This window comes from Molossus molossus, unplaced genomic scaffold (assembly GCF_014108415.1).
Source record: "Molossus molossus isolate mMolMol1 unplaced genomic scaffold, mMolMol1.p scaffold_m16_p_1, whole genome shotgun sequence".
Lineage (NCBI taxonomy): Eukaryota > Metazoa > Chordata > Mammalia > Chiroptera > Molossidae > Molossus > Molossus molossus.
In genome coordinates this window covers 243,163,309-243,188,922 of record NW_023425344.1, presented here as the reverse complement: position 1 = coordinate 243,188,922, position 25,614 = coordinate 243,163,309, and the positions used below count along the sequence as shown (strand labels likewise).

General features: G+C 39.4%; 1 protein-coding gene across 1 annotated transcript in view; it reads right to left on the bottom strand.

Annotated features, from left to right (window-relative positions):
* Positions 1-1,735: 1,735 nt before the first annotated feature.
* The window catches only part of CATSPERB (cation channel sperm associated auxiliary subunit beta), an 81,800-nt gene continuing 57,921 nt past the window's right edge, over positions 1,736-25,614 (bottom strand). Inside the window, exons 19-28 of the mRNA XM_036251406.1 lie at positions 21,171-21,358; positions 18,143-18,475; positions 14,370-14,509; positions 11,599-11,796; positions 10,701-10,811; positions 7,266-7,376; positions 5,813-5,948; positions 3,858-3,958; positions 2,610-2,684; positions 1,736-1,885 (exon numbers count right to left, since the gene is read on the bottom strand). Of these exons, the coding sequence (XP_036107299.1) occupies positions 1,736-1,885; positions 2,610-2,684; positions 3,858-3,958; positions 5,813-5,948; positions 7,266-7,376; positions 10,701-10,811; positions 11,599-11,796; positions 14,370-14,509; positions 18,143-18,475; positions 21,171-21,358 (1,543 nt within the window). The remainder of the gene's footprint in view (positions 1,886-2,609; positions 2,685-3,857; positions 3,959-5,812; positions 5,949-7,265; positions 7,377-10,700; positions 10,812-11,598; positions 11,797-14,369; positions 14,510-18,142; positions 18,476-21,170; positions 21,359-25,614) is intronic.

Here is a 25,614-nt window from a genome sequence, read left to right as displayed (position 1 = left end):
TAAATCTCCAAATCCTTCCTATAACCCACTCTCAGTGGAACGGTGGATTCTGACTCAAAATAAATGGGGGAGTGTTAAACATAATCAGAAAAGAGTTACACCATTGAATTGCAAGTTATGGAAATGTGTTCATTTTACTATCACATCTCTGGGGAAATGTTTTATGGGCTGGGAGTTTCGAGATGCTTGATCAAAGACTGAAGAACGCAACCTGTTCTCAGTTCATGGTCACAGTGATAGTGTATTCGGTATGCTAGCTAGGGGTTCTCAGGGACTGGACTGACAAATGTAAATCCTACCCAAGGCTAGGAGACAATTCAGTGGCACATTGGAGATGTCTGGCTCCTGAGTCTGATTCTTTTGTTGTTAATCCTCACTCGAGGATATTTTTCCATTGATTTTTAGATAGAGTGGAAGGGAGAGAGAGAGAGAAAAACATCGATGTGAGAGAGACACATTGATTGGTTGCCTCCCCCATAACCCCAACCAGGGATAGGGATTGAACCTGCAACCCAGGTACATGTCCTGGACCGAAAATCAAACCTGAGACCCTTTGGTTTTGGGGTTGACACTCTAACTGCTGAGCCAAACCAGCCAGGGCCTGAGTTTGATTCTTGTATCCACCTTGCTCCCAGGCCTCTCAAAAGAACTTGCATGATATACGGCACGGCCACGATTTCCAGCTCTGAGAACTCACTCTCCTGAACCAGATGCCTGGCCTCTCCCTATGTGGCCAAAGCAGTGTGCTGCTGCTCCGAGCTTCTCCAGGAGAGTAGCTGCTCTCTGGATGGATGGCCATCTTTGCACGACTTGGGAGCAGGCGCTCAGGCAGAGCGCACGGGGCAACCCTTTGGAACTCTACATGCCGCATGGGGGCTTGTAAAGTGGCACTCGCCCAGATGCCCATGATGGGGGCCACAGTTCCCTCTGCTTAGTACTACAATCTGCTAATGAAATTGCTTTGAGAAAACCGATGGCTCCACCTTGAATTCTCAGAAAGCTCCGAAAGCCCCCCTGTGGGTTGGCCTCCTCCTCCACCTGTCTGACCCCTGCAGGACTCCCAGGGCAGAGAGCAAGGCTTAGGTGCTCGGACCCCAGCATGGGCGCCAATCAATTGAAACTGAAAAATACAGAAAACCCAATTCACACAGAGATGGTTATCATTTTATATTTTTCTAAGAACCCCAGGGGAAAATCTTGTATATAAGGCTTGACATAAGAATTGAAAATAAAATAAGAGAAGGAACAGTAAACATACTGACAAATAGCAATTTTGAGTTATAATGGTAATTCTGTAGAATTTTATCTAGTTTTTTTTTATTTTTTTTTTATCCTCACCCGAGGACATTTTTCCATTTTTTGTTCAGATAGAGTGGGAGGGAGAGAGAGGAAGGGAGAGAGAGAGAGAAACATCGACATGAAGGGACACATCGAGTGGCTGCCACCCGCACGACCAACCAGGGCCGGGGACAAACTGCAACCAAAGTACGTGCCCTTAGCGGGAACCGAACCCGGGTCTCTCCGGACCGCAGGCCGACGCTCTAACCGCTGAGCCAAACTGGCCAGGGCGAATTTTATCTAGTTTTTATATTAACATTTAAATACGTTGTTCTAGGAATTGTCTAATAAAACTAGGGAAAACAGAGAAAATTAGGATAATCCTAAATTCACTATTCAGAGTTTCATTGATAAGTTGTCTGACTGGCACTGACGTTTGATAAGTGCTTTGTTCCTTCTAGTGAAATTTGGGTACTATATCCGATAGGTGGATATTACGTATTTGAAACATAAATGCTATAAAAATTAACCCCCCTAGCACCACGGCGGTTGCAACGGCAATAAGTGCATGTCCTGGAAATGGCAACGGTACTTCGTCGATGTAGATCTGCAACAGAAAATGCAAAGTCTTTAAGCTTTCTGAGTCCAATAACTCAAAACACTAAACTTTGTGTGATTCCCACATGGTGGGGACACTGTTAATCGTTTAGCAAAATTCTACCCAGACTTATTCAGCACCCGTAAAGCTTGGCAACAGTCTCTTGATAATTTGGTTAAGCAACAACTTGCTCACGATGGACAGGAAATGAGACTTCTCCTTGTTATACTACACCATTAGCCTCTCTCTCTGGTGGCAGAGGTAGGCAGGTGGGCACTCAGGTGGCAGGACAGCAGCCTGCATGCGGTTCCGAGGAAGGGCCCAGTGCTGCGGGAACACAGTTAGGGCAAGCTTAACTGCCTTGGGTAGTTGGGGAAGGCGATTCCTGAGCAGGAACTCGAATAATAAGGGTTCACAGAGGAGGAGGAGAAGGGGCAACCCTGGTAGAGGGAATAAGCATATGTTGTCAAGTTATCATCTCTTTACTAAGCCCCGATGTAAGTGCGGACATGGGAAAATGTCTCTGTTCCCAGCATCCAGCGGTCCTGACACCTGTCATGAGCCCTAACGGCCTCATTCCTGACAATGTCACCACCATTTTTCAGGATCCCGTTCCCAAGCCTATTCATCACACAGATTCTGCCGTTTTTCATCTCCAGTGTCTTTTGGACTGAGGCTTGTCATGTCATCTCCTCAGCCATCACCCCATTTGATACCTGTGTATTCACTGTACCTGAAATTCTTCAACTAAGTTACAAAAACTGACCCCCGGAACAACGGTCACTCTGAAGTGAAAAAGCTCAGAGCCCTGTGGAAAAAACATACCGGCTCATTAGCACCATTGACTTGTATGTTTCTTAAAAAAAAAAAAAAAAAGTTTTTATTGATTTTTTTAGAGACAGAGGATGGGAGAGAGAGAGAAAAATTGATGAGAGAGAGAAACATTGATCGGCTACCTCCTGCACGCCCCCTACTGGGGACCGAGCCCACAATCTGGGCACGTGCCCTGACCAGGAATCGAGCCAGGACCTCTCAGTCCATGGGACGATGCTCAAGCCTCTGAACCACACCAGCTGGGCAACTTGTATGTTCCTTTAAGTAAAAATATACACTGGGGCCTCTTTCCCCAGGGATGTTGCATTAAAAATGCCAATCCCCTGAAAGCTCTGGGCATATACTGTATTTTTCAAAATAAAAATGAAGGGAGGAGGACAAGAGTTTGAAACAGAGATTCGATAGCTGCTACTGTACTTGATATTTACAACGAAGAAACAGAAATATAAAACCCAACATGGCCTTGATGCATACGTCAGGCTAATCCACATGGTCTTGGTTTTGATGCCCGCTAACTTTTATCGGCTTTCTCAACAATTCCCTAGATTGTATCAGCTTCACGTGTTCTGACGGGCAGCTGGAACCAGAAGACGTGTCTGTATATACGCAGGTGAAGGATACTGAACTCATTTCCCCCTAACTTTTGGAAACCCTTTCTGCTCCACCTTAATAGATAATATATTGGTCTTGCCTATCAGCTCAAAAATCATTAAGTTGACGCTAAATTCAACTTTCAGATGCCTTTAGAACTAATAACACCGAAGGAAATGGAGGAAAAACAAACACTCTGCATATACTTTAAGGATTCTATTTCTACCATTCATGGATACCTGTACTTTAAACGAAAACGAATCTTAGTTTAGATATATACATTTAAGAAAAATTTTGTTGTAAATTTTTTAATTTGTTGATTTTTTTTTTTGAGAGAGAGAGAGAGAGAGAGAGAGAGAGAGAGAGAGATTGATTTGTTGTGCCACTTATTTATATGTCTATTGGCTGATCTTTGTATGTGCTCTAACCAGGGATCAAACCTACAACCTCGGCGTATTGGGATGACGCTCTAACCAACTGAGTCACCCCTCCAGTGCTAGACTTACACATTTTATCTCAACTTAGGACAGGAAAAACAAAAATGCTGCCAACTCACCATTATGCTTAAGTTGAGGCCTGAAGGATTATATACTGGAACATGAAGAATAGATTCTAAGTAATATTTCAGTTTTTTTACATTTTCTGGTACAGTGTGTTCTAAAAGTAAATGAAGTATATTTTAAGCACATGTATGCTATTTTCTCATTTTGCATAAAACTCGTTACATATGTTAAGGTACAACGAAAGATTCCACTCAATGACATGACTAAGCTATCCTATACTTTTAATTCTGCTTGATTTTGTGGAAGATCAATTTAGGGGAGATTAGGCCTTCTAGCTCACATTGCATCGTCTCAAGGACATCATTTAAAGGGACAAGAGCTCTGGCCACCATAATTCAGGTTGACTTTTCCTTCTAGCTCCATGCCCATGACCAGTCCTGACCTGCACGTACTTCATGTCTTTGACAATGAGACAATTTCGGGACCACCTTAGTGGTTGGTAAGTGACTTTAAATAAGGTGGCTGATGCCCGACTGGTGTGGCTCAGTGACTGACCGTCGACCCATGCACCAAGAGGTTGCTGGTTCAATTTCCAGTCAGGGCACATGCCCAGATTGTGGGCCCAGTCCCCAGTGTGGGGCATGCAGGAGGAGGCTACTCGATGTTCTCTCTCATCGACATTTCTCTCTCTCCCCCCCCCCTCTAAAATCTAAAGAAAAAAAAAATAAGGTGGCTGAAACGTTTCACAATAGGATCATTGAAACCTTTTCCCAAAAAAGTTATCAGTTACTCCTGCCTTTCTTATACTTCTTTCTAAAACCAGATGTGTAGTGTGGAGGGTAGGAATTGCAGGGGTATAATGGTACACAGGATCTAAAGAGAAAAAAAACCCTGATTGTAGCATTTGCCAATTCCCATGGTGTAAATAATCTCACCATGGCTAATTTCAAGCTACCAATGGTTTAACGACCGGTGTGCAAAATGCTCGAAGGTTTAAGAATCAGTACTCAAAAGCTGGCAACAGTGAGCTCCAGCATATCACAGAAAATGGGATGTTAGTTAAAGCAAAATATTTAGTAGTTTTCTGTACTAATTTTTTATTCCAAAAATTCATATGGTGGGTATGTTTGTAAGACTTACTGAATACCAGAAGTCTAGATAGTTGGTAACATTAATGACTGATCAAAATTTCATTTAATTCTATTTATTGATCTATCTATCTATTGATAATCTTAAAGTATTCACACATAAACAAACACAAAACATGCAATAAAAGACTTTATATTTGAGGTAAAATTGAATTGTGGAAAATTTTACTATTCTAATTTTTAAATATTCCTGCATCTTTTCAATTATTTTATCATAAATGTTTTTTTCTTTTAATCTTCACCAGAGGGTGTTTTTCTATTTATCTTCAGATAGAGTGGGAGGGAGAGAGAGGAAGAGGAAGGGAGAGAGAGAGAGAAATATCGATGTGAGAGGGACACATTGACTGGTTGCCTCCCGCAACCAGGACTTGGGAAGAACCGCAACCGAGGCACCTGCCCTTGGCCAGAATCAAACCCGCAACTCATTGATCTGCAGGCTGACGCTCTACTGCTGAGCCAAACCGGCCAGGGCTATCATAAATCTTTAAGAAATCTCCTCATGATTAGAAGATAAATCCAATAAATGATCTGGCAACAACTTTTGTAGCCTCCTGTGGAACAGTGCATAAGCAGTGAAGGGGACACTTAGGCCAACACGTAGCACAAATTCAATCAATCATTTTTGCTACTAATCTACAAATGAGCTTTCAATTTACAGTTCAAAATCCAGGTCACTGGTAGTGATGGTGAAATAAGTGGGAGATAATAGAAGTATAATGAACAGCACTGTGTCAACTGATTCAAAATCTTTTCTGAAGGACCTGTAGTTGTCTCTCATGCAGTTGTTATAAACCATGTATCTAGGTAATAACAACATCACTTATAAGATAAAATAATTATAGAATAAAAGCAAACCCTACTGAGTTCCCAGTTTTTCCTCCTATTCACTTCTATCACAGTAACCAGATATGGAGTTTCCACTGGCATGTGTCCGTCCTCGCTGCGAATTTCCAAAGAAATTGGATAGTGTGTAATTGGAAACTTAAAACGAGGAACCTAAAATACAAATTCCAAGAATGAATGTAAATTTGAAAAATTCAATACTAATTTGATTTCCTGGTAAAGAAAACATAGCTACATTCCCAAGGGTTTGGCTACTCTAAATGAAATGGGGTTCTTAGGATTTCTGACAACAAAAATCGGTCTTACAGCAGAATCAGTGTGAACTCCAAAAGTAATATACAAACATTGTGGTAACAAAATCCGTAACTTCCTATGGGCCTTTTTCACAGGGCTTGATTATAAGAACATGCACCCTTTTTTAGCCAACCCATATCCCACAAGGCACTGCGTGAGCTGGATCCTGCCCTGCTCCCTCGCACCTCTGTCCCTGCTGGTTATGCTCTTGCAGCCACACCCTTTAAACTCGGGCTCTAGAGTCAGAGTCCACATTACCTCCGTCACATGTGAACAATGTGATCTCTGGCACATTGCCTGGCTTTTCTGTGCCTCAAGTGAAATCATGGAGAAGGCTACAGCCGTGTTTAGAAAATAATAAGTGCTCAGGAGATATTATTGTAATCCAGCAAGGGGGTAGTTGCAGAGGAATGTAATAACAGCCCTCATAATTTATTGACTGTGACCTGCCCAATATTATCTTTCATGTAAAGATAAAATCACTTAATATGATGCCATGTTATATTACATGTAAAGATAAAATCACTTAAGATAATGCTATATATTATATTATAGGTAAAGAGAAAATCACTTAATCTAATGCTACATATAGTCCTATAAGGCATCCGAAGTAGATCTACTTGAAAGTTATACCAAGTGCGTACCTAACTTGGCTAATGTAAACACCAACATGAACTTGATACACCTTTGAATGCTTTGAGACTAACAGAAGGAAATATTTAACACAACTTGTCCTCTTCACCAACATATAAAACTGTCTTTTTTGTCACTACTGCCAGACTGAGCTTCTTGATAATAAGGATTTCAACTTCTATTATCCCAGAACCTGATAAACATTAGATACTAAATATATTTGAATGAATCAATATTCACCAGAGTGTAGTGGAGTGTTTGACAACTTACAAATTGTTTTCATATAGATGTGAGTAGGCATCTTTATAAGAAACAGCAAAATGGACAGGGCAGTGCAAGTATTATTCTATTTTGCAGATGATGTTAATTAACTTGTCTGGGAATATTTAAATCCGGACCTTTTTATCTCTGTATCATATTTAGTTCTATGTCATAATAAGACATTATTTCCATGTCTTGGTTTTCATATTTAACCAAAATGCACATTTCAAACTCTAGTTGACATGAAAGCATTCTGTCTTCAGGTAATTAAAATCATCTTACCTTTTCTCTGCAATCTGAGAAAGCAACAGCATACGAAAACTTCTGATCACTTGTGCAATTACAGTCCGCCCGAGTAGACGCATTAGCACACTGTTTGTATTTACCAGATTTCTGCAAATAGAATGAATAAAGGTTGATTTTTTGTTCCCTGTGGAAGGATTTCTGCAAACTAAATCTTCAATAAATATTTGTTTCCTGAATAAATAAAATCCCTGAGAAAGAAGGAAAAGGCCATTAATAACAAAGAAAAGTACAGTATTTCTGAATTTTGTCTGTTTGGTCATTTGAACCCAAGTATCACTCAGCTGCTTGCCAGTTAATAAACTGCGACAGCTATCCTAGTGGGTGTGAAGAGGTATCTCATGGCAGTTTTGATTTGTATGTCCCTAATAACTAATAATGTTGAGCAAAGTCACTGAGCCCTTCCCCATCTCTGCCCTGAGTGCCTGGTATTCCCTCATCCTCAATGCTCTTTGTCTCCCCTTTCCCCTGGTCTGTACTCCTCCCCTGTCTTCCCTTATTTGGTTAACCCCTACTCATCTTTTGGTCTGAATCCCTCCGACGAGGTTAGGCACCCCTGATCCACAGTCATGTTGTGCGTTCTGTGTCTGCCTCTATGACATGTCTATCTTAAACTTTAGGGTAAGGATCAACTGAGAGATTTAAAAATTCAGATTTCAGGACTATACCCATAATTTCTGATTCAGTGGCTATGAGGCGAGAAAGAGAAAGCTGCGTTGTAGAATGTCCCCAGGTAATTCTGGTTCAGGTTATGCAGGGCCATGCACTGGGTAACGCTATTTAGTTTGTATACGTTTCTGTTTCATGCCTATTCTCCCCCATCAGAATGAAGACCCATTAAGGTATCATGTTTATCATGTTCATTGCTGTGTCCTCAGAGAATGTCTGCACAGCGCCAGATAACACTGGAAATGCTGAAATGAACATTTGTTGAATTTCAAAAGATGCATTAAAAAAATCTTATCTACTTAGGTCTATATTAGATACATTTCCTATTCAACTCCCCAAAAAACCCTGAAAAAAAAAACCCCTATACATTTCCATGTAGATATAATAAAGTCATATTTCAATAGAGAAGGCTTGGCTCTAGTGACACGCCCAGGTTTATCTTTGTGAGAGACTGGAGCTGAAGAACTGAGTATTATAGCTGCTCATTTCCTGGAGCAGAGCTTCTTATCTTGAAATCCAAGATTCAACAAGAAGTCAGCCTCCTCATGTAGTGTGTATGTGTGTGTAACAAGACGCGTACAAATGTGTATTATTAGTTCAACATTTTTAAAGCATTCCCCATGCCTGGTACTGTACTTGGTGCTAAAGATACAGTAGAGAGCAAAATAGATTAAAAACAACAACAACACAGCAACAACACTGCCTTATGTAGCTAACCTTTTAATGAACTACAATAAATAAAATAAATGAGTACAATATGTAAAATTGAAATAAGTGCAACAAGGAAAAATAAGGCAGGGGAGGGGGTTTAGGGGTGGGGAAAAGTGAAGGTGGGAATTACAATTCTAAATACAGTGGGTAAGGAAGGTCTCACAATGAATGTGACATTTAAGCAAAAACTTAAGGACAGTGACAGAGTGTGCCATGTCATATTTGGCAGAAGAGCATTTTAAACAGACACATTTTTTTTTGAAACGGCCAAGGCCTAAGTTAGAAACATGACTGGCGCATCTGAAGAACAGTAAGGAGGCCATGTGGCTAGAGCAGACCGAGGACAATCAGGTCAGATGTAAGGCCAAGGCCACATCATGGAGGGCCTTGCAAACCATTGTAAGAACTGGGCTTTTACTCTGAATGAGATGAGAAGACAATGGAGAGTTTAACAGAAGAAACAATTTTATGTCACTGTGGGTGTCTGTGTGCATGTTCATGAGTGGATATGAGTGTCTGTTTGCACATGGGTATAGGCAGGTAGGAGCATTTTTCTGGAGGGAGAGTTCACAGGCATCTGTGAAGTTTCCTCAGGAAGCTACCCCATGATGTACTTTTGCTCTGTCTCTGCCTGGTTCACCCAGGGCTGCTGGCTCACTTTCTTTTTTTTTTTTTTATCCTCACCCGAGGACATTTTTCCATTTTTTTACTCAGATAGAGCGGGAAGGAGAGAGAGGAAGAGAGAGAAACATCGATGTGAAAGGGACACATCGAGTGGCTGCCACCCACACGACCCAACCAGGGCCGGGGACAAACTCCAGCCAAGGTACATGCCCTTAGCGGGAACCGAACCCGGGTCTCTGTGGACCGCAGGCCGATGCTCCAACCGCTGAGCCAAACCGGCCAGGGCTGCCGGCTCCTTTCTAGGCAGAACCTTGCTAGGAGTTTAAGTGTGCCTCGTTGGAGCGAATGCTCTTCTTTCTTTTTGGACACTAGTCTTTTCTCAGGGTGGAGATGTGAGATGGGTCTGGGGGCTCTTTTCATTTGAGAAAAGATGCTTTCACCCCATTTATCCCATTTGAAATCTAAATGAGAGCCAGGGAGAGGCCAAGGGTAAAGGGTCCATTTAGACTCCTTGATTTCAAAACCATATCTAGGAGTAGCACTAAAATGAGAGGGACTAAAGTAGTAGTAGGAGAAACGGGTGGCAGTAGTGGAAGTAATCACCATCATCATCATCATCACCACCACCTTTACCACCACTGTCATCACTACCATCATCACCATCATCTTCATCACTGACAAGGGCAGATGGAACACTGTACTAACTGCACCTTCTCATTTAATCCCTGTAGCTACATTCAACTGTAATTTTCCTCAATGATGTCTTTCTTTCTTTTTTTTTTAAAGAATATGTTTTTTTTTAAAGAATATGTTTTTTATAAAAGTGCCCTGCTGGTGTGGCTCACTGGTTGAGTGTCGACCCATGCACAAGAGCTTGCTGGTTTGATTCCCAGTCAGGGCACATGCCCAGGTTGTGGGCCTGATCCCCAGTGGGGGGCATGCGGGAGGTGACCAATCAACGTTCTCTCTCATCAATGTTTCTAGCTCTCCCTCTCGCTTCCTCTCTCTCTCAAATCAATAAAGAAAAAATATTTTTAAAAAATTAAAATAAAAAAAAAAACATATATTAAAAAAACAAAAGAACATGTTATTGCTTTGGCCAGTTTGGCTCAGCGGTTAGAGCATCGGCCTGCAGACCAGAGAGTCCCAGGTTTGGTTCCCACTAGGGACATGTACCAAAAAAAAGAACATGTTATCTATTTTAGAGAGAGAGGAAGGGAGAGGGAGAGAGAGAGAAACATCGATGATTGGCCGCCTCTTGCACACTCCCTACTGAGGATCCAGCCCACAACCCAGGCATGTACCTGACCGGGAATCAAACCGGTGACCTCTTGATGCATGAGCCACACCGGACAGGGATACTCAATGAATTCAAATAAATATTAGTTTAGTTGTAGAAAAATTATTTACCTTTGACTTGTGAAATAGATTTCTTGGTTTGGGTTTGCTGGGATCTGCATGATAAAAATTATCTGTAAGTGGAATGGCAAGTCCCATATTAGATGGAGGCCTGTAGTTTACCTTCAGGTGATTAAACAAAGAAAATGTATAATTAATTATTTACTATGTTTTCAATGTAAGTACCTTGACTTTCCAGAAAAGCATTCAAAGCAAATATTTTATTTTTAGCTCCAGGTATTAAAGTAAATTTCTATTCACCCTGCACTTCCAACGCAGTATTTTCTGGACTTTCAACAAGCTCAGTCCATGTTAATATAATTTGAACCTTGTAAATAAGTGAAAAACTTTTTAGTTCCTAAAATAGTGGCCATAGAGTCCATGTACAATAGTTTAAACACTTTATAAAAAGTCCTAGTGACATGTTTAGTAAATAATTCTTCAAGTTTGGTTATTTTCTTTTTTAGTCACAAAAATATAAGCAATAAGTTAGTTAGCAGAGTAATAATTTATATTTTAAAAAGAGTCACACGTTCTGACAAGGCAAAAATTAAAATTGTTACTATTTTGAAATGGGGACAGTAATACATATATTGGCTCAGGACAGGTCAGCAAAAAGGCAAATAACTTCATATATTGCGAAAGCCTAAGATTATGCCACCATTAACATACATACATGACAGTAATAATGATGAAACTAAATTACAAAAATTCATTATTTCAGAAAGTTTTTAGATTTTAGAAATAAATCATCACATCCTTGAAATGACATGAGGACTGAAAAATAACTGTAGTGTTTTGAGCATCTTAGGAAGGAAATGCTAAGACTGAATGGCTAGCCAATCACACAAAAGTAATATATCACTGGTACCCTTAAAACAATCTGCTTAGGTTTCTTTATTTTGTTTACCGGCAAAGTTTTGATCATATTAAAACCCTGACTGTCTTCGTGAACTCCACTGATCCAATCTTCCAAAGGGATAAATTCACTAGGAATGTGATGTATAGACTTGAGATAACTACAGCTGCTTTTCAATGTTGGCACAAATGTTGTAACAGAGCAGTCAGTCGATGCTCCCCAGACAATAAATGCCAGTGAAGTTGAACCCTGGAAATATCCAAGTAATGAAAGTTGTTTAAAAATTGTTACAGGATGCACTGTGTCCACTCAAAATTCATACACTGATGTCTTAACCCCTAGTATCTCAGAATGGGACTGTGTTTGGAGATAGGACCTTTAAAGAGGTAATTGAGTTAAAATGAGGTTAGTAGGGTAGGATGAGTGTCCTTATAACAAGAGGACATTTGAACACAGACACACAGAGAGTGAAGATGATGTGAAGACAGGGAAAAGGTGAGGAATAGGGCCTTAGAAAAACCAACCCTTAATCTTGGACTTCTAGCCTCTAGAGCTATGAGGAAATAAATTTCTCTTGTCTAAGCCACTCAGTCTCTGGTATTTTGTTATGGCAGCTCTAGCAAAATAACACAGTGACTAACCAACTAAAGAATATAGAAAAAGAAAAGGAACAGAAAGAGAAGGATCATAGAGAACAGAAATAGAGTGTTAAGTTTGACATAAAGATCTGTTTGAGAATAAATCATAACAGAAAACACATTCTTTTCCAGGAAGAAATACATTCCAATCTAATTAGATATGGACAACATTTGGCAATGAGCAAGAATCAGGAAGGACTTACTAAATAAATACCATAGTCACATCCAATTCACACTGATGGGGCTTTCCCTATTCACGGATGAGGACCTAGATATTTGCTTTGATTTTATGAATAAAATAACTTTGGTATCCATTTTGAAAAAATAGTTATTCACTTAGCAATCACTGTATTTCATAAAGATCATTTTTTAGTAGGAATTTATGCACAATACATGTATTTGAACCTGGAACAGTATTAAACATTCAACAAAATTTGATAAATTCTGTTTGAAATTTTAAACTATTTTTGGAATTGTAAGAATGTAGAAATACTAATAACTCTAGTGGTATAGTAAACTCCAGTAATGGTATTTTACTCCTATTCATATATTCCATAGCCATTAAAAATGTATGTATTTTTAGTGACTTTTTACCAAAACACATGGAACCAGAATCTAAGCAGGATTATGCTAGTAACAGAAAGTTGGGGGGCAGGGAGCACAAATTAAATAAGAGACTAGGAAGTGAACAGAAAAAGCCAGAATGTTGGATATTCTGTAACACAACTGACCCAGTTTCTAGAATTCAGTGGCAGGGGAAGAAAATGGAATCGTACTAAGAAAGGCATGTATCACAGGATCTCACTTATATGTGGAATCAAATGAACAAAATAAATTGACGAACAAAATTGATCTAGAGACATGGAAGCAGAGAACAGTTTGATGAATCTTAGAGGGAAGGGGGGTGAGGATGGGAAGAGATTGACCAAAGAACGTAGATGCTTATATGCATAACCAGTGGACCCAGACAATAGTGTGGGGAAGGCAAGAGAGGTGGGGAGACTGGTAGGGGGTCAATGAGGGAAGAAAGGGGGCATCTGTGATATTTTCAACAATAAAGATAAATAAAAATAAAAGAGATTTCAGAGATAAAATAATTACATACTAGGTGAATCTAGCTTGGATGCCAACTCAAACAAACCAACTATAAATTTTTATTTTAGAAAATTGGGGAAACTTAATTATAGACTGAGTTTTATAGGACTTACAGGTTTTTTTGTTTTAATCCTCACCTGAGGACATTTTTGCATTTTATCCTGAGATATAGAGTGGGAGGAAAGAGGGAGGAAGAGAGAGAGAGAGAAACATCGATGTGAAAGGGACACATCGAGTGGTTGCCACCCACACGACCCCAACCGGGGCCGGGGACAAACTGCAACCAAGCTACGTGTCCTTAGCGGGAACTGAACCCGGGCCTCTCTGGTCCCCGGGCCGACACTCTAACCACTGAGCCAAACCGGCCAGGCCTGGGACTTATAGGTTTTAAACAAAAAATTTAGTTTAAAAAGTTTAGGGCTAATAATGGCATTGTGATTATGTGAGAGATAATACACACACTTTTAGAGATGTATATTGAAGCACAGGGGAGTAAAATGACATGATGTTTACTATTTGTTTTAAAATGTCAGAATATAAACAAAAAATTAAGCAGGAATGATAAAACAAAAGTAACAAAATCTTGACTATTGTTTAATTTGAATGTAATAGAAACATGGAAATTCTACTTTTGTCTACATCTTAAAAGTTTTCATGATAAAAAAGCTTTAGAATATGTAGAAATAAATTTATTGACTCAAAAGGATTAAAACATAGTTAAGTGGAAGGAGCAATTAAAAAAATGTATATAAAATGCTCTCCTCGTTTTAGGGGAAAAAAAGGAAAATACTGTAAGTTCATAGTGATTGAGCATTTTCTATGTTTTAGCTGTTTTACTTGAATTATTCTCAAAACAACCTTACGAGGTAGGCATTATCATTATCATGTTCATTTTATACATAAGGAAACTTAACCACAGTAAAGTACCTTTCCCAAGTTCACACAGAAAGTACCAGGAATGAGATCTAACTCAAGTAGTCTTTTCCAGTGCTCACTCTTTTAACCCCAACCCTAACCCTTCTTTTTCTTAGCTTACATTCTAAATTTTCTATAATTAGATTTTTTTTTGTAATTAAAGGAAAATCTTACTTGAAGTACAGCATTGCTAGCTACAGAAATTTCCATTAGGTAACTATCAATATTATCAAAAGAGCCTTCAGCTTTAACGTCCAACAAAGCTGGGTTTCCGACAATCACTTTCAATAGTGGTTTCTCAAGTGTTCGAAAACCTGCAGAAACAAGGCTAATGGTTAATATGAAATCATAAAAATTTTAAACAATTTAATAATGATCGACTAGTCAGGATCCTAGAACATTTACAGACATTTGTTATAATGCCTGAGAATACAGGTAGGAATTTATATAGAGTTAACTTTAATAGTTATTAGAAAAATTTAACTCCGCAAATATTTTCTCCGAATTTCTCACAGAACGATAGCTCTCCTCCAGCCCTTATTCCAGCAGCCAGGTTCTCAAGTGCACACAAGGGTCATTTGGTGAGTACTGGTCACACTGAGTTCGATAGCTCATAGAGAAACTGAAGGACAGGCTCAATTTAAAGGGCTGTCAGTCAGTTGTTACCAAGAGAAACTTCTAGGCAATTAATACAATTGTCACTAGGGTAATTTCTGCCTGCAGGCCACCTGAACTATCTGAAAGAGAAATTAAGAAAGCAATCCCATTTCTAATAACATCAAAAAGAATAATATACCTAGGAATAAATTTAAAACAAGGAGGTGAAGACTGTTCATTAAAAACGAAAACATCAGTGAAAGACATTGAGGCAGACGCAGTAAGTGGAGAGATATCCCGCTGTGATAGTGTGATTTACAATAGGAAATGTATAGTCTTCTGTCCCATTTCTGGCACAGAGCTCCTAAAACCCTCGGAATTTTCTAAGTGATGAGAACGACAAAACTGCCTTTTGTTATGTTAATAAAGTGACTTTTGACTCACACCTAAAGATGGGAGCCACTTGCCTGGAGAACCAACCACCGAGATCAGAGGTTTGGAGGATTGTCACCCCCCACCCCAATCCCACTCCGTTCCCCATGCCTCACCCAGGATAGATCAATCTAATGGCCAAAGATTTAATCAATTATGCTTATGTAATCAAGCCTCCATGAAAATCCAAAAGGACAGGATTCCGAGAGTTTCCAGGTTGGTGACCACATGGAGGTGCTGAGAGAGTAGTGGGCCCGAGGAGGGCATGGAAACCACCCTTTCCCCATACTTTGACCCATGCGTCTATTCCATCTGGATGTTCACCTCATCCTTTATCATATCCTTTTACAATAAACGGGTAATCCAGTAAGTAAAATGTTTCTTTGAGTTCTGTGAGTTGCTCTAGCAGATTAATCAAATCCAAGGAGGAGGTCATGAGAACCTTTAACCTGAAGCCAGCCAGTCTGAAGCTCAGGTAACACTGCGGGCACGCAGTTGGTATCTTCAGTTGGGTGGGCAGTTTTGTGGGACTGAACCCTGGGGGGATCTAATGCTCTCTGGAACGATAGTGTCAGAACTGAGGTAAATTGTAGGAAAGCCAGCTGGTGTCTGGAGCATTGTTGGTGTGGGGAATACTTTCCTCACTGAAATTGGGTCTAAGAACACCTTTATGTATGTTTAAGGATTGCAAGAATTAATATGCTAAAAACGTCCATACTACTTAATGCAGTCTACAGATTCAATGCAATTCATATTAAAATTCCAATAGAGATTTTCACAGAATTTGGGAAAACAACCTTAAAATTCACTTGGAAGCACAAAAGACTCTGAATTTCTAGTAAGTACCCAGGGGAGGCTGATGTGACTGGTCCAGGGACCACACCTTGAGTGACATGGACTAGGTTTTTCTTCACAAGAAGGCAACTGAGTTAATTTGCTGATTACTGTTTGCTTCCATCAAACTCAATGAGTAAAACTGATTGCACCATTTAACAACAATTTGGTATATTTAAAGCTAAAATAATTAGAACGTGTCCAGCTGGTGTGGCTCAGTAGTTGAGCATCGACCCATGCAGCAAGAGGTCATCGGTTCGACTCCCAGTCAGAGCACATGCCCAGGTTGTGGGCCCAGTCCCCAGTGAGGAGCATGCAGGAGGTGGCCAATTGATGTTCTCCCTCATCGATGTTTCTATCTCTCTCTCCCTCTCACTAAAATCAATAAAGGAAAAAAAAAATAATTAGAACATTGTGAAATTTGGGTTGGAATATAAAGAGATAATAAGGAACAGAGTTTAAAAATCTAGAAATGGTAAAAACAATAGGTGAACTGTATAGTGAGATAAAGCTGTATTTTGAAGTCAGTGAAGAAGGAACACACTATTCAACAAGTGATGCTGGCACAATTAGCTAATCGCCTACAATTCACCGAAAGAAATCTAGATAAATTAAAGAAATGGAGAGTTAAAACCATAAAATTAAAACTCTAAAGTTACTTGAAGGAAATAATATGGATGATTATATTATAATCAATGAGAAAGAATTCTAAGGGTCTCAGAAGTTTTTCAGGATATTTAGTTCACAGTAAGATGGAAATTGAAATAGATGTCTTCCTTTTCCCCCCAAAGCCTATAGTTTGCATTTATATAAATTGTATTTGGTTCTGTTTTTCAATTAAGCCTCTTTTAAAAGTAGTGTGTTTTCCCTTTCATTATGGTTCATATATCTCCAAAATTCTATGTATGCTTATTTTTTAGCATCTTTCTGATTTTTCTATTATCTCAAGTTCTTAGAGATTAAAATTTTCTATTTTCTTTGCCTGTTGATTTCCCTTCTGCTGGCTCATTTCCTTGCATAGTTTTAAAATTCCTTTCCTCAATTCATGTTTAATGAAGATTGATTTTTTTCCATGGAACTCCATGTTACCTAGATTATAAAAATATTCCTACAAAGGGTTTTGTGCTAGCTTATGCTGCTTCTCTGTGATTATAATTATTTCTCAGCTTAAGATCCCTGCATCTGGTGGGTACTCTCTGGTGTTGCTCATTCTTGGAGTTTGGGATTTTTTACAGAATATTCTTTCGCCCCTCTTCGAGCCTCATAGAAATAATAATCTCCCTAGCTCCTTTTTTGGGTTGGTGGTCTGTAGAGATTTCCCAATCCCCTCTTTATGGTTTAATGGTCTCAGTTCCAATTTCCTAACAAAAAGTAGGAAGGACCAAATCCACATCTTCTGCCAAGGCCTGGGCGTTAAAATCCACCCCTCCGCCTAGATAGCCTCTACCTGAGCCTCATGTGTATCCTGCAGGAAACCACACGTCAGCTCATTTTTGGGCTTTGAGTTCCCTCTTCATTTCTGGTGACGGGCTTTTCTTCTCTTTCCCTCCCTTCCTCCCATCCTTCCCTCCTCTCTTTTTAGCTCAGTTAACACTAAATTTTTTATTTTTTTTCCCAGTATGCCAGTTCTCCATCATCGTTAATGTTTCCCTATTACTTTTGTAATACATAAATGCCTGGAAAAATGGGGAAAAGTATAGAATTTTATTTAAAAGCTGTTGTTTCACTTGAAATAATTGTAATACTCCAAGGTAATTAAAAGGTATTCTTTTCAGAGGAAAGCAAAAATCTAGACTAAAATCCCATGTAAGCTTGGGCTGCTAACAACCTCATTTATAAAATGAGGATTATAGTCTAGCCCTTTAGGGTTGTTATAAATATTAAAGTTAAAAAGTATATAAAAATAATTTAGTACAGAGCCTTGAACATAGTAAGTGCTCAATAATTAGAAGCTAATACTGTTTTGAGTAGGATGCCAGCCACTATGGACACTAAAGATAAAGGAAAATATCAAAGTGTATATTCCACATTCAAGGTAAACAAAAACATCTCCTTTTGATGTTTCCCAATAAAAATAAACTTACCTTTTGAACTAGGTATGACCTTAACTTTTAAAGCCTGAGATTTCCCCAGATCAATGTATTTCAGGACACTGAGGGATAGTGAATCATCATGCTGCTGAAACAAATAATCACATGGTTTTGCATATATCTCCCATGTTCGTCCATTCCTTTGTCCAAAGTTGTATAAGAACCAGGAACCTTTTACAAAAGTCTTATGCTTGGGTACTAGTCGAGGCATGGTAGCAATAGCTAAAGCATTCTTAGCATCTATAATGCTCGTGATCAGGAAGCTGCTGTAACCAGGAATCACCACAGTCTTCTCTACATCCGAATCTTGGAATGAGGAAACTACACCTGGAGCTAGAACGGGAATGATTTGATATAAAACAAAACAGCAAATGCTCTCTAAGCATATTGGTGGACATTACTGATGAAAACACTATTTGAGGTGTTTTTTTCCCCCCTTGGTATGTGCCCCTAGTGGGAACCAAACCCAGGACTCTCTTGTCCGCAGGCCGACGCTCCAACCGCTGAGCCAAACCAGCCAGGGCCACTGTTTGAGTTTTTAAACTATGGTCTTGACCTGAGTGGTTTGGCTCAGCAGTTAGAGTGTCAGCCTGTGAACCAAAGGGTCAAGGGTTTGATTTCTGGTCAAGGGCACGAACCTGGGTTGCAGGTTCATCTCCACCCCAGTGGGGTCATGCGGGAGGCAACCAATCTATGTGTCTCTTTTACATCGATGTTTCTCTCTCCCCCTCCCCCTCCCACTCTGTCTAGAACATCAATGGAAAAATATCTTCCCGTGAGGATTAACAAAACAAACAAACAAACAAACTATGATCTTAACCATAAAACACATTGACCAGATTTCAGGTTATAAATCAAATTATTTTATACATAGAGTATCACAAATATGTCAAGCACAAACCTGTACTTTACCCTTTACTATGAAATGGAGTTTATAAAACTTAACAACTGAAAATAAATAAACAAACATGTAGGCCTAAGTAATTATAAGCTGACTTCTTTATTATGAAACTGCCAGGAGCCTTAACCTAGAATCTTTATTGTGATTTTATAAGAGAAGGATGATGTAGCCAGTGTTTACCCAGTACCTAAAGGTCTTCCTGTTACATAGAAAGTGCTCAATAAATATTTGTTGAATGGATGAATACTTGATTGTTAAGAAGAACATGGAGATTTGGAAGACATGAGGCTCTAGGGTAGAAACATTAGGAATGGAAAGATTCCACAAAGCAGACAAAGAAGAAATGATTGAAGAAAAGCCATCAGAAAGAATATGAGAGAAGCCAAAAGAAGGCCATTTCAAGGAGAGGGAGGGCATCGTTATCAAATGTTTCTTCTTTTTGATTATCAAGGGTTTTTGATAGGTCATAAAACATCAACAATACTTGCTTTATTCTGAAAAAATTAGCAGAAGTAGTCAGACGAGAACCTCATAATTCCTTTCATTATGCACACATGCTCTAATTTCTCCCATTTTAGACATGCCAACCAAATCCTTTCCTACATTCTCCCAACTGCCACTAAGTCCTCTCCTCTCCTTTGTAATGAAATTCCCTGAGTTGCCTTTACTCATGGTCTTCAATGCCTCTTCTTTCATAAGTTCTAAAATTTAATCTAATTTGACTTTCTATATTATTCCACCCAACAATAGCTTTTGTCAGAGTTACCAATGACTTTCCCACAAGTCCACTAGCCGGTTTCTGTCCTCATCTTACCTGACCTATTGGTAGCATCTAAACGTCTTCACTCAGTTCTCCTCTGAGCAGACTTTCCAATCTCCTTCCCAATTCTTCCCCACCTCCTGGACCACTAATTGTTGGAACACTAGGGATTGGACCTCAGACCTTTTTCTTTCTGTATCAACAATCATTTTCCAGGTGATCTCACCTGGTCTGATAGCATTAACTAGCATATGTATGCTGACTGCTTAAATGTCTCTCTCCAGTCCAGATGTTTTTACTGAACACCAGACTTGTCTTTCCAAATATCCACCTTATTCCTCCACTTGGATGAGTAACAAGTATCTTAAATTCAATATGATCTCTCACCTGATTATTATAATAGCCTCCCGATTTCTCTGGTTTCCTTCTCTCCCTTTCTCTCTCACCTGCCCAGTCTATTCTCAACACAGCAGCCAAAGTGATCTTGTTAAAACATGAGTCCAAACATGTTCCTTCCTGCTCAAAACCCTCCAATGGCTTCCCATTTACTCAGAGTAAACTCCAAATTCTTTCAATAAATTGTACTAAATTTTGCTATGTATCTATCATATAATGCTTTGAAATAGAAATAGCCTACATAATAGTGATTCAAAATTATTTTATTAGGGAGGTCAAAATCTGCATGGACATTCTATTTTTTTTCATTTCTCCTGAATACTGTTGAATATAAAAATAGCATCACAGGAATAAAAGATAGATACTACTTTTTTTTTTTTTTTGGTACATGCCCCTAGCCGCTAGGGCCTAGCAGGAACCGAACCCGGGACTCTCTGGTCAACAGGCCGACACTCCAACCACTGAGCCAATCTGGCAGGGCGATAGGTACTACTTTTGATGTAAAATCAATGAAGTTATAGCTAGATCTTATTATATGAGAAATAAAAAAATTTCTCCAGAAACCTATATACATGTATACTTCTGTAGATTGTTAATTGGACTAAATTTTGAAATCTACTGGTTTGTAAGTGAGCATGAACAGTCTTTTTTTTTTTTTTTTAATCCTCATCTGAGGAAATTTTTCCATTTTTTGTTCAGATAGAGTGAGAGGAAGAGAGAGAGAGAGCGAGAGAAACATCGATGTGAAAGGGACACATCGAGTGGCTGCCACCCGCACGACCAACCAGGGCCAGGGACAAACTGCAACCGAGGTACATGCCCTTAGTGGGAAACGAACCCGGGTCTCTCTGGACCGCAGGCTGACGCTCCAACCGCTGAGCCAAATCAGCCAGGGCCGAACAGTTTTTTCAAAAGATAATTTTTCATTTTTACTTGCCATAAGAGCTTTATATTATTACACTTACTTGGCGTTTGAAGAGTAAGCATATAGAAATTTCCATCTGGATTAATGGAAAGGGCACTCGACAAACAAGGGCTCCCACTCTCATCTTCTATTCCAAAAAGTTCCATTATTTCTGTAATAGCTGCAGACAAAAATCCTTCAGGAGTGTTGTGTTGCAGTATCTTTTTTATGTGAGCTTTTCCCGTTTTCCTAGACAAACCAACACACATTAAGGACTTTCGATAAAACTGTGGCTTAAATGAGCAAGATTCTGAACATATAATTTAAAAACAAAATATACCACACAATGGCTAACAAATGAACACTTGATCAGTATTTCTTCAACTTCATTAGTTAATTAATAAAATGCCAGCTTCAGCAATGGGATACAATTTTCCTCTTAGCAATTAGCAATAATTTTAAATGACGGTTCAGGAGTGGTGAGAACTGAGTAGAGAAAGGCATTCACCTACTGCTGATGGGTTATAAATTGGTGCAAACTTCCCAGAAAGCAATTCTACATCATTCATTCAGAGTTATAGCCTTGTTTGTTTCCCCTCTGTTTCCATAAGCCTACTGATAAGGCTCCATCCTAAGGAAATAATTTGAAACACAACAGCGTGGGAAGCGGGGAATTTTTCTACATAGAGATGTATGTCCATCACAGAATTATGTTAAAAGTTAGAAATAAGAATTGCCAATAGAAAAATTAAGCAGATGTTAATATATGATCTACTTAGACATAATGCAACTATTAAAATGGCATTTGCAGAGTTGTTTTTTTTTTCTTATCCTCACCTGAGAACATTTTTGCATTTATCTTCAGATAGAGCAGGAGGGAGAGAGGGAGGAAGAGAGAGAGAAACACTGATGTGAGAGAGACACATCGACTGGTTGCCACCCACACGACCACAACCGAGGCTGGGGACAAACTGCAACCGAGGTACGTGCCCTTAGTGGGAACTGAACCCGGGACTTTCTGGTCCGCAGGCCGACGCTCTAACCACTGAGCCAAACCGGCCAGAGCTACTGAGTTTTTAATTACTTAGGGAAAATGGTCATATTACAATGTCTAAATAAAAGAAGGTGAAAACTGTTAAAATGCATATTAAAAGAACCAATCAGTAATTCAGCAAAGTGATTTCAATTTTCTTCTTCAAATTTATCTGTATTTTAAGAAATTTCTACAATAGGTATGTACTTTATAATCAAGAAAATCAATTTATTTTAAAAATGTTAACCTAGGACATCCACAAGCAAAAAATAATCTAGATACAGACTTTGCAGCCTTTACAAAAAATTAACTCAAAATGGATCATAAAATGCAAACTTATGAAACTCCCAGAAGATAACATAGGAGAAAATCTAGATGACCATGGGTATGGCGATGACTTTTTAGATATAACACCAAAGGCACACTCCATGAAAGAAAAAATTGATAAACTGTATTTTATAAAAATTAAAAACTTTTGCTCTGTGGAAGACACTGTTAAGAGAATTAGAAGGCAAGCCACAGACCATGAAAAAAATGTTTACAAGAGACATATGTTAGCCAAAATAAACTGTAGGGGAGGGAAAAAAGAAATCTCTTTTCCTGTACCCTCCTAGGTTCTATGCCTGGGACTCTGGAAATTAAATTGACAAAAGAAAACAGTTTCTTAACATGTGTGTTACATTTATACCCAGGAGAAACTTAATGATGAGTAACTCAAAGGAGTGATGAGAACTTGCAGCTTATCTAGTACCTTAATAAAGATGGTTGGACACCCACTGTCTTCCTTTCTATTTAACAAGGTCCTAGACACTGGAAAAGGAAAAAGGTACAATATGCTAAGAAATGTTAAGAAAGAAACAAAACAAATTATTTACAAGTGATGTGGTTATCTGCTTAGAAAAATGTCTACTCAGAAAACCCAAAGGAAAATAAAGAAAAAGTACTGGAGTTATTAAAAGAATTTAGCAAATTTGAAAAATTTAATATACAAAAGTCAATTACAAGACTTTTGCTTTTGCTTTAAATGCAGAAAGAAGCAACCCGACAAGAAAAAACGGACAAAGCACAAAGTCATCACTTTCCTTAAGCCCATAGAGAACTAAAGTCACAACATAACCGACTAACTTGAACTCCAGGGGAACGAGCCATTCCAAGGAGGGTCGGAACACTGGAAGAGTCTTACCTCCGTAAACACCTGGGAGGCAGCAACAGGGCTGGCCACAACACTAAAGGTAAAAATTGCTAAAAGTGTAAAGAACTGCCAAAGGCCAAGCATGTGCTGGCGCATGAGTCTGGAAATACCGAGGTACCTTTACGTGACATAAGTCAGAGAAACACAAATACTATATGATTTCACTTATATGTTAAATCTAAAGAGCAATATAAATGAACAAACAAAACAGAAACAGGCTCATAGATACAGAGAACAGACCGATGGTTGCTAGAGGGAGTCTGGGTGAAAAAGGTGAAGGGACTAAGAAGTGCAAAGTGGTAGTTAGAAAACAGTCACAGGGATATAAAGTACAGGCTAGGGAATATAGTCAGTAATATTAATAACTATGTATGGTGCTTACTAGACTTATGGGATGGATCACTTTATAAATTATATAAATATCTAACCACTATGTTGTACACATGAAACTAATATAAGATAATATTTAATGTCAACTGTAACTGAGACAAAAAAGGCACATTTATTTTATTTAAAAAATATTTTTATAGCTTTTTATAAAGATAGGAAGGAAGAGGGAGAGAGAGAGAGAGAAACATCAGTGTGAGAGCAGAACATCAATCGGCTGCCTCCTTAAACATGCCCTACCAGGGACGGAGCTGGCAACCTAGGCATGCACCCTGACTAGGAATCCAACAGGCGACCTTTTGGAGGTCACCCAACCAACTAAGCCACATCGGGCAGGGCAAGAGACACTTTTAAAAGGGGAGTCTGGCCTGGCCGGTGTGGCTCAGTGGTTGACCATCAACCCGTGCACCAAGAGGTCACTAGTTTATTTCTGGTCAGGGCACATGCCCAGGTTGTCGGCCCAATCCCCAATGGGGGGCATGCAGGAGGCAGCCAATCGATGTTCTCTCTCATCGATATCTCTCTCTCTCTCTTCTTCTCCCTTCCTCTCTTTCTGAAATCAATAAAGAATATATATATATATATATATATATATTAAAAGGAGAGTCTGTAGCCCTGGCCGATTTGGCTCAGCAGTGATTAGAGCATCAGCCCTCAGACCAAAGGGTTGTGGGTTTGATTCCAGTCAAGGGCATATAGCTGGGTTGCTGGTTCAATCCCTGGCCCCAGTTGGGGTCATGCAGGAGGCAACCAATCGATGTATATCTCTCTCACATTGATGGTTCTCTGTCTGTCTGCCCCCCCTTCCCCTTCCACTTTCTCTAAAAAAAAAATTAATTAATTTTAAAAAGGGAGGGAGTCTGTACTCACTTGCAAGCTCCTTCCTCTGGGCTCCCTGGAGGTTCTCAGAAAGATCAGTGCCAACTAAATGCCAGAGGGAGCTCCTGCTGTGGTGCAGGCGGCACTGGAATCCGAGGGCAGGGAGGAAACGGGGAGGAAGCATCACCCACTCTCTAAACCTTCTTTCATAGAAAGCAAAGGCCTCAAGGCACAGGAGCTTGAGCATTAAACACTGTAGCACAGAGGCCTCAAAAGAGGTGATCGATGGCTGGGATAGAGTGCCTAGAGGTGCTGGCACTGAAACCTGGTCCCTCTCGCTCCCTCGCCTCCTCCCCGAGCAAGCAAAAGCTGAAGCTATGCGAGAGTGGAAGCAAAGCCACTCAACCATGGGCAGAGGCAAAGAAGCATTACAGATGCGGGAAGGGTAGAATGATAACTTTCTACACCCGAAGGAGGGTCAGGACGCTGCCTTGGGCATAACGTTCTAAGAGAACGAAGCCGAGTCACCTTACTGCTAGGAGAAGTGCCCACCCAAGACCTAACCGCAGACGTAAGGCAGAATTTGGCTACAAGAGGTCATCACCCCCCACCCCCAATTCTTTATTCAGAGGCACATCGGCACCAAATTCCGTTTCAGAAGTTTCCGTATCATTTTCATAGAAAACAAAGTTGAAAACAAATAACACTGAAACTCAGCATGATACTCTATTTAACTGTAACTTTTTTCTTCTTTTTTAGAGGACTCAACAATATGTAAAAATGAACTTTGTTGTAGATTTACCTCATGCAAAGATCTTTATGTTATTTCTGCAAAGGAAAAAAATGGCTTTAAAAAACACATTTTCTGTTTTATACTATTATGGCAACCTGTGTACTGCAACACAGTCTATTTTGAGGGAAATTTATAATATTTTCTATACAAAAATCTTTACAAATTAGTCATTTCTATTAATAGTTGTGGTTTTTTCTTAATGAACTTGACACGCTGAATCTCACATTTAAATGCAAGAACAAAGGCCAAGAAAAACCAGGCGGGGTTGCTATTAGCGTGTC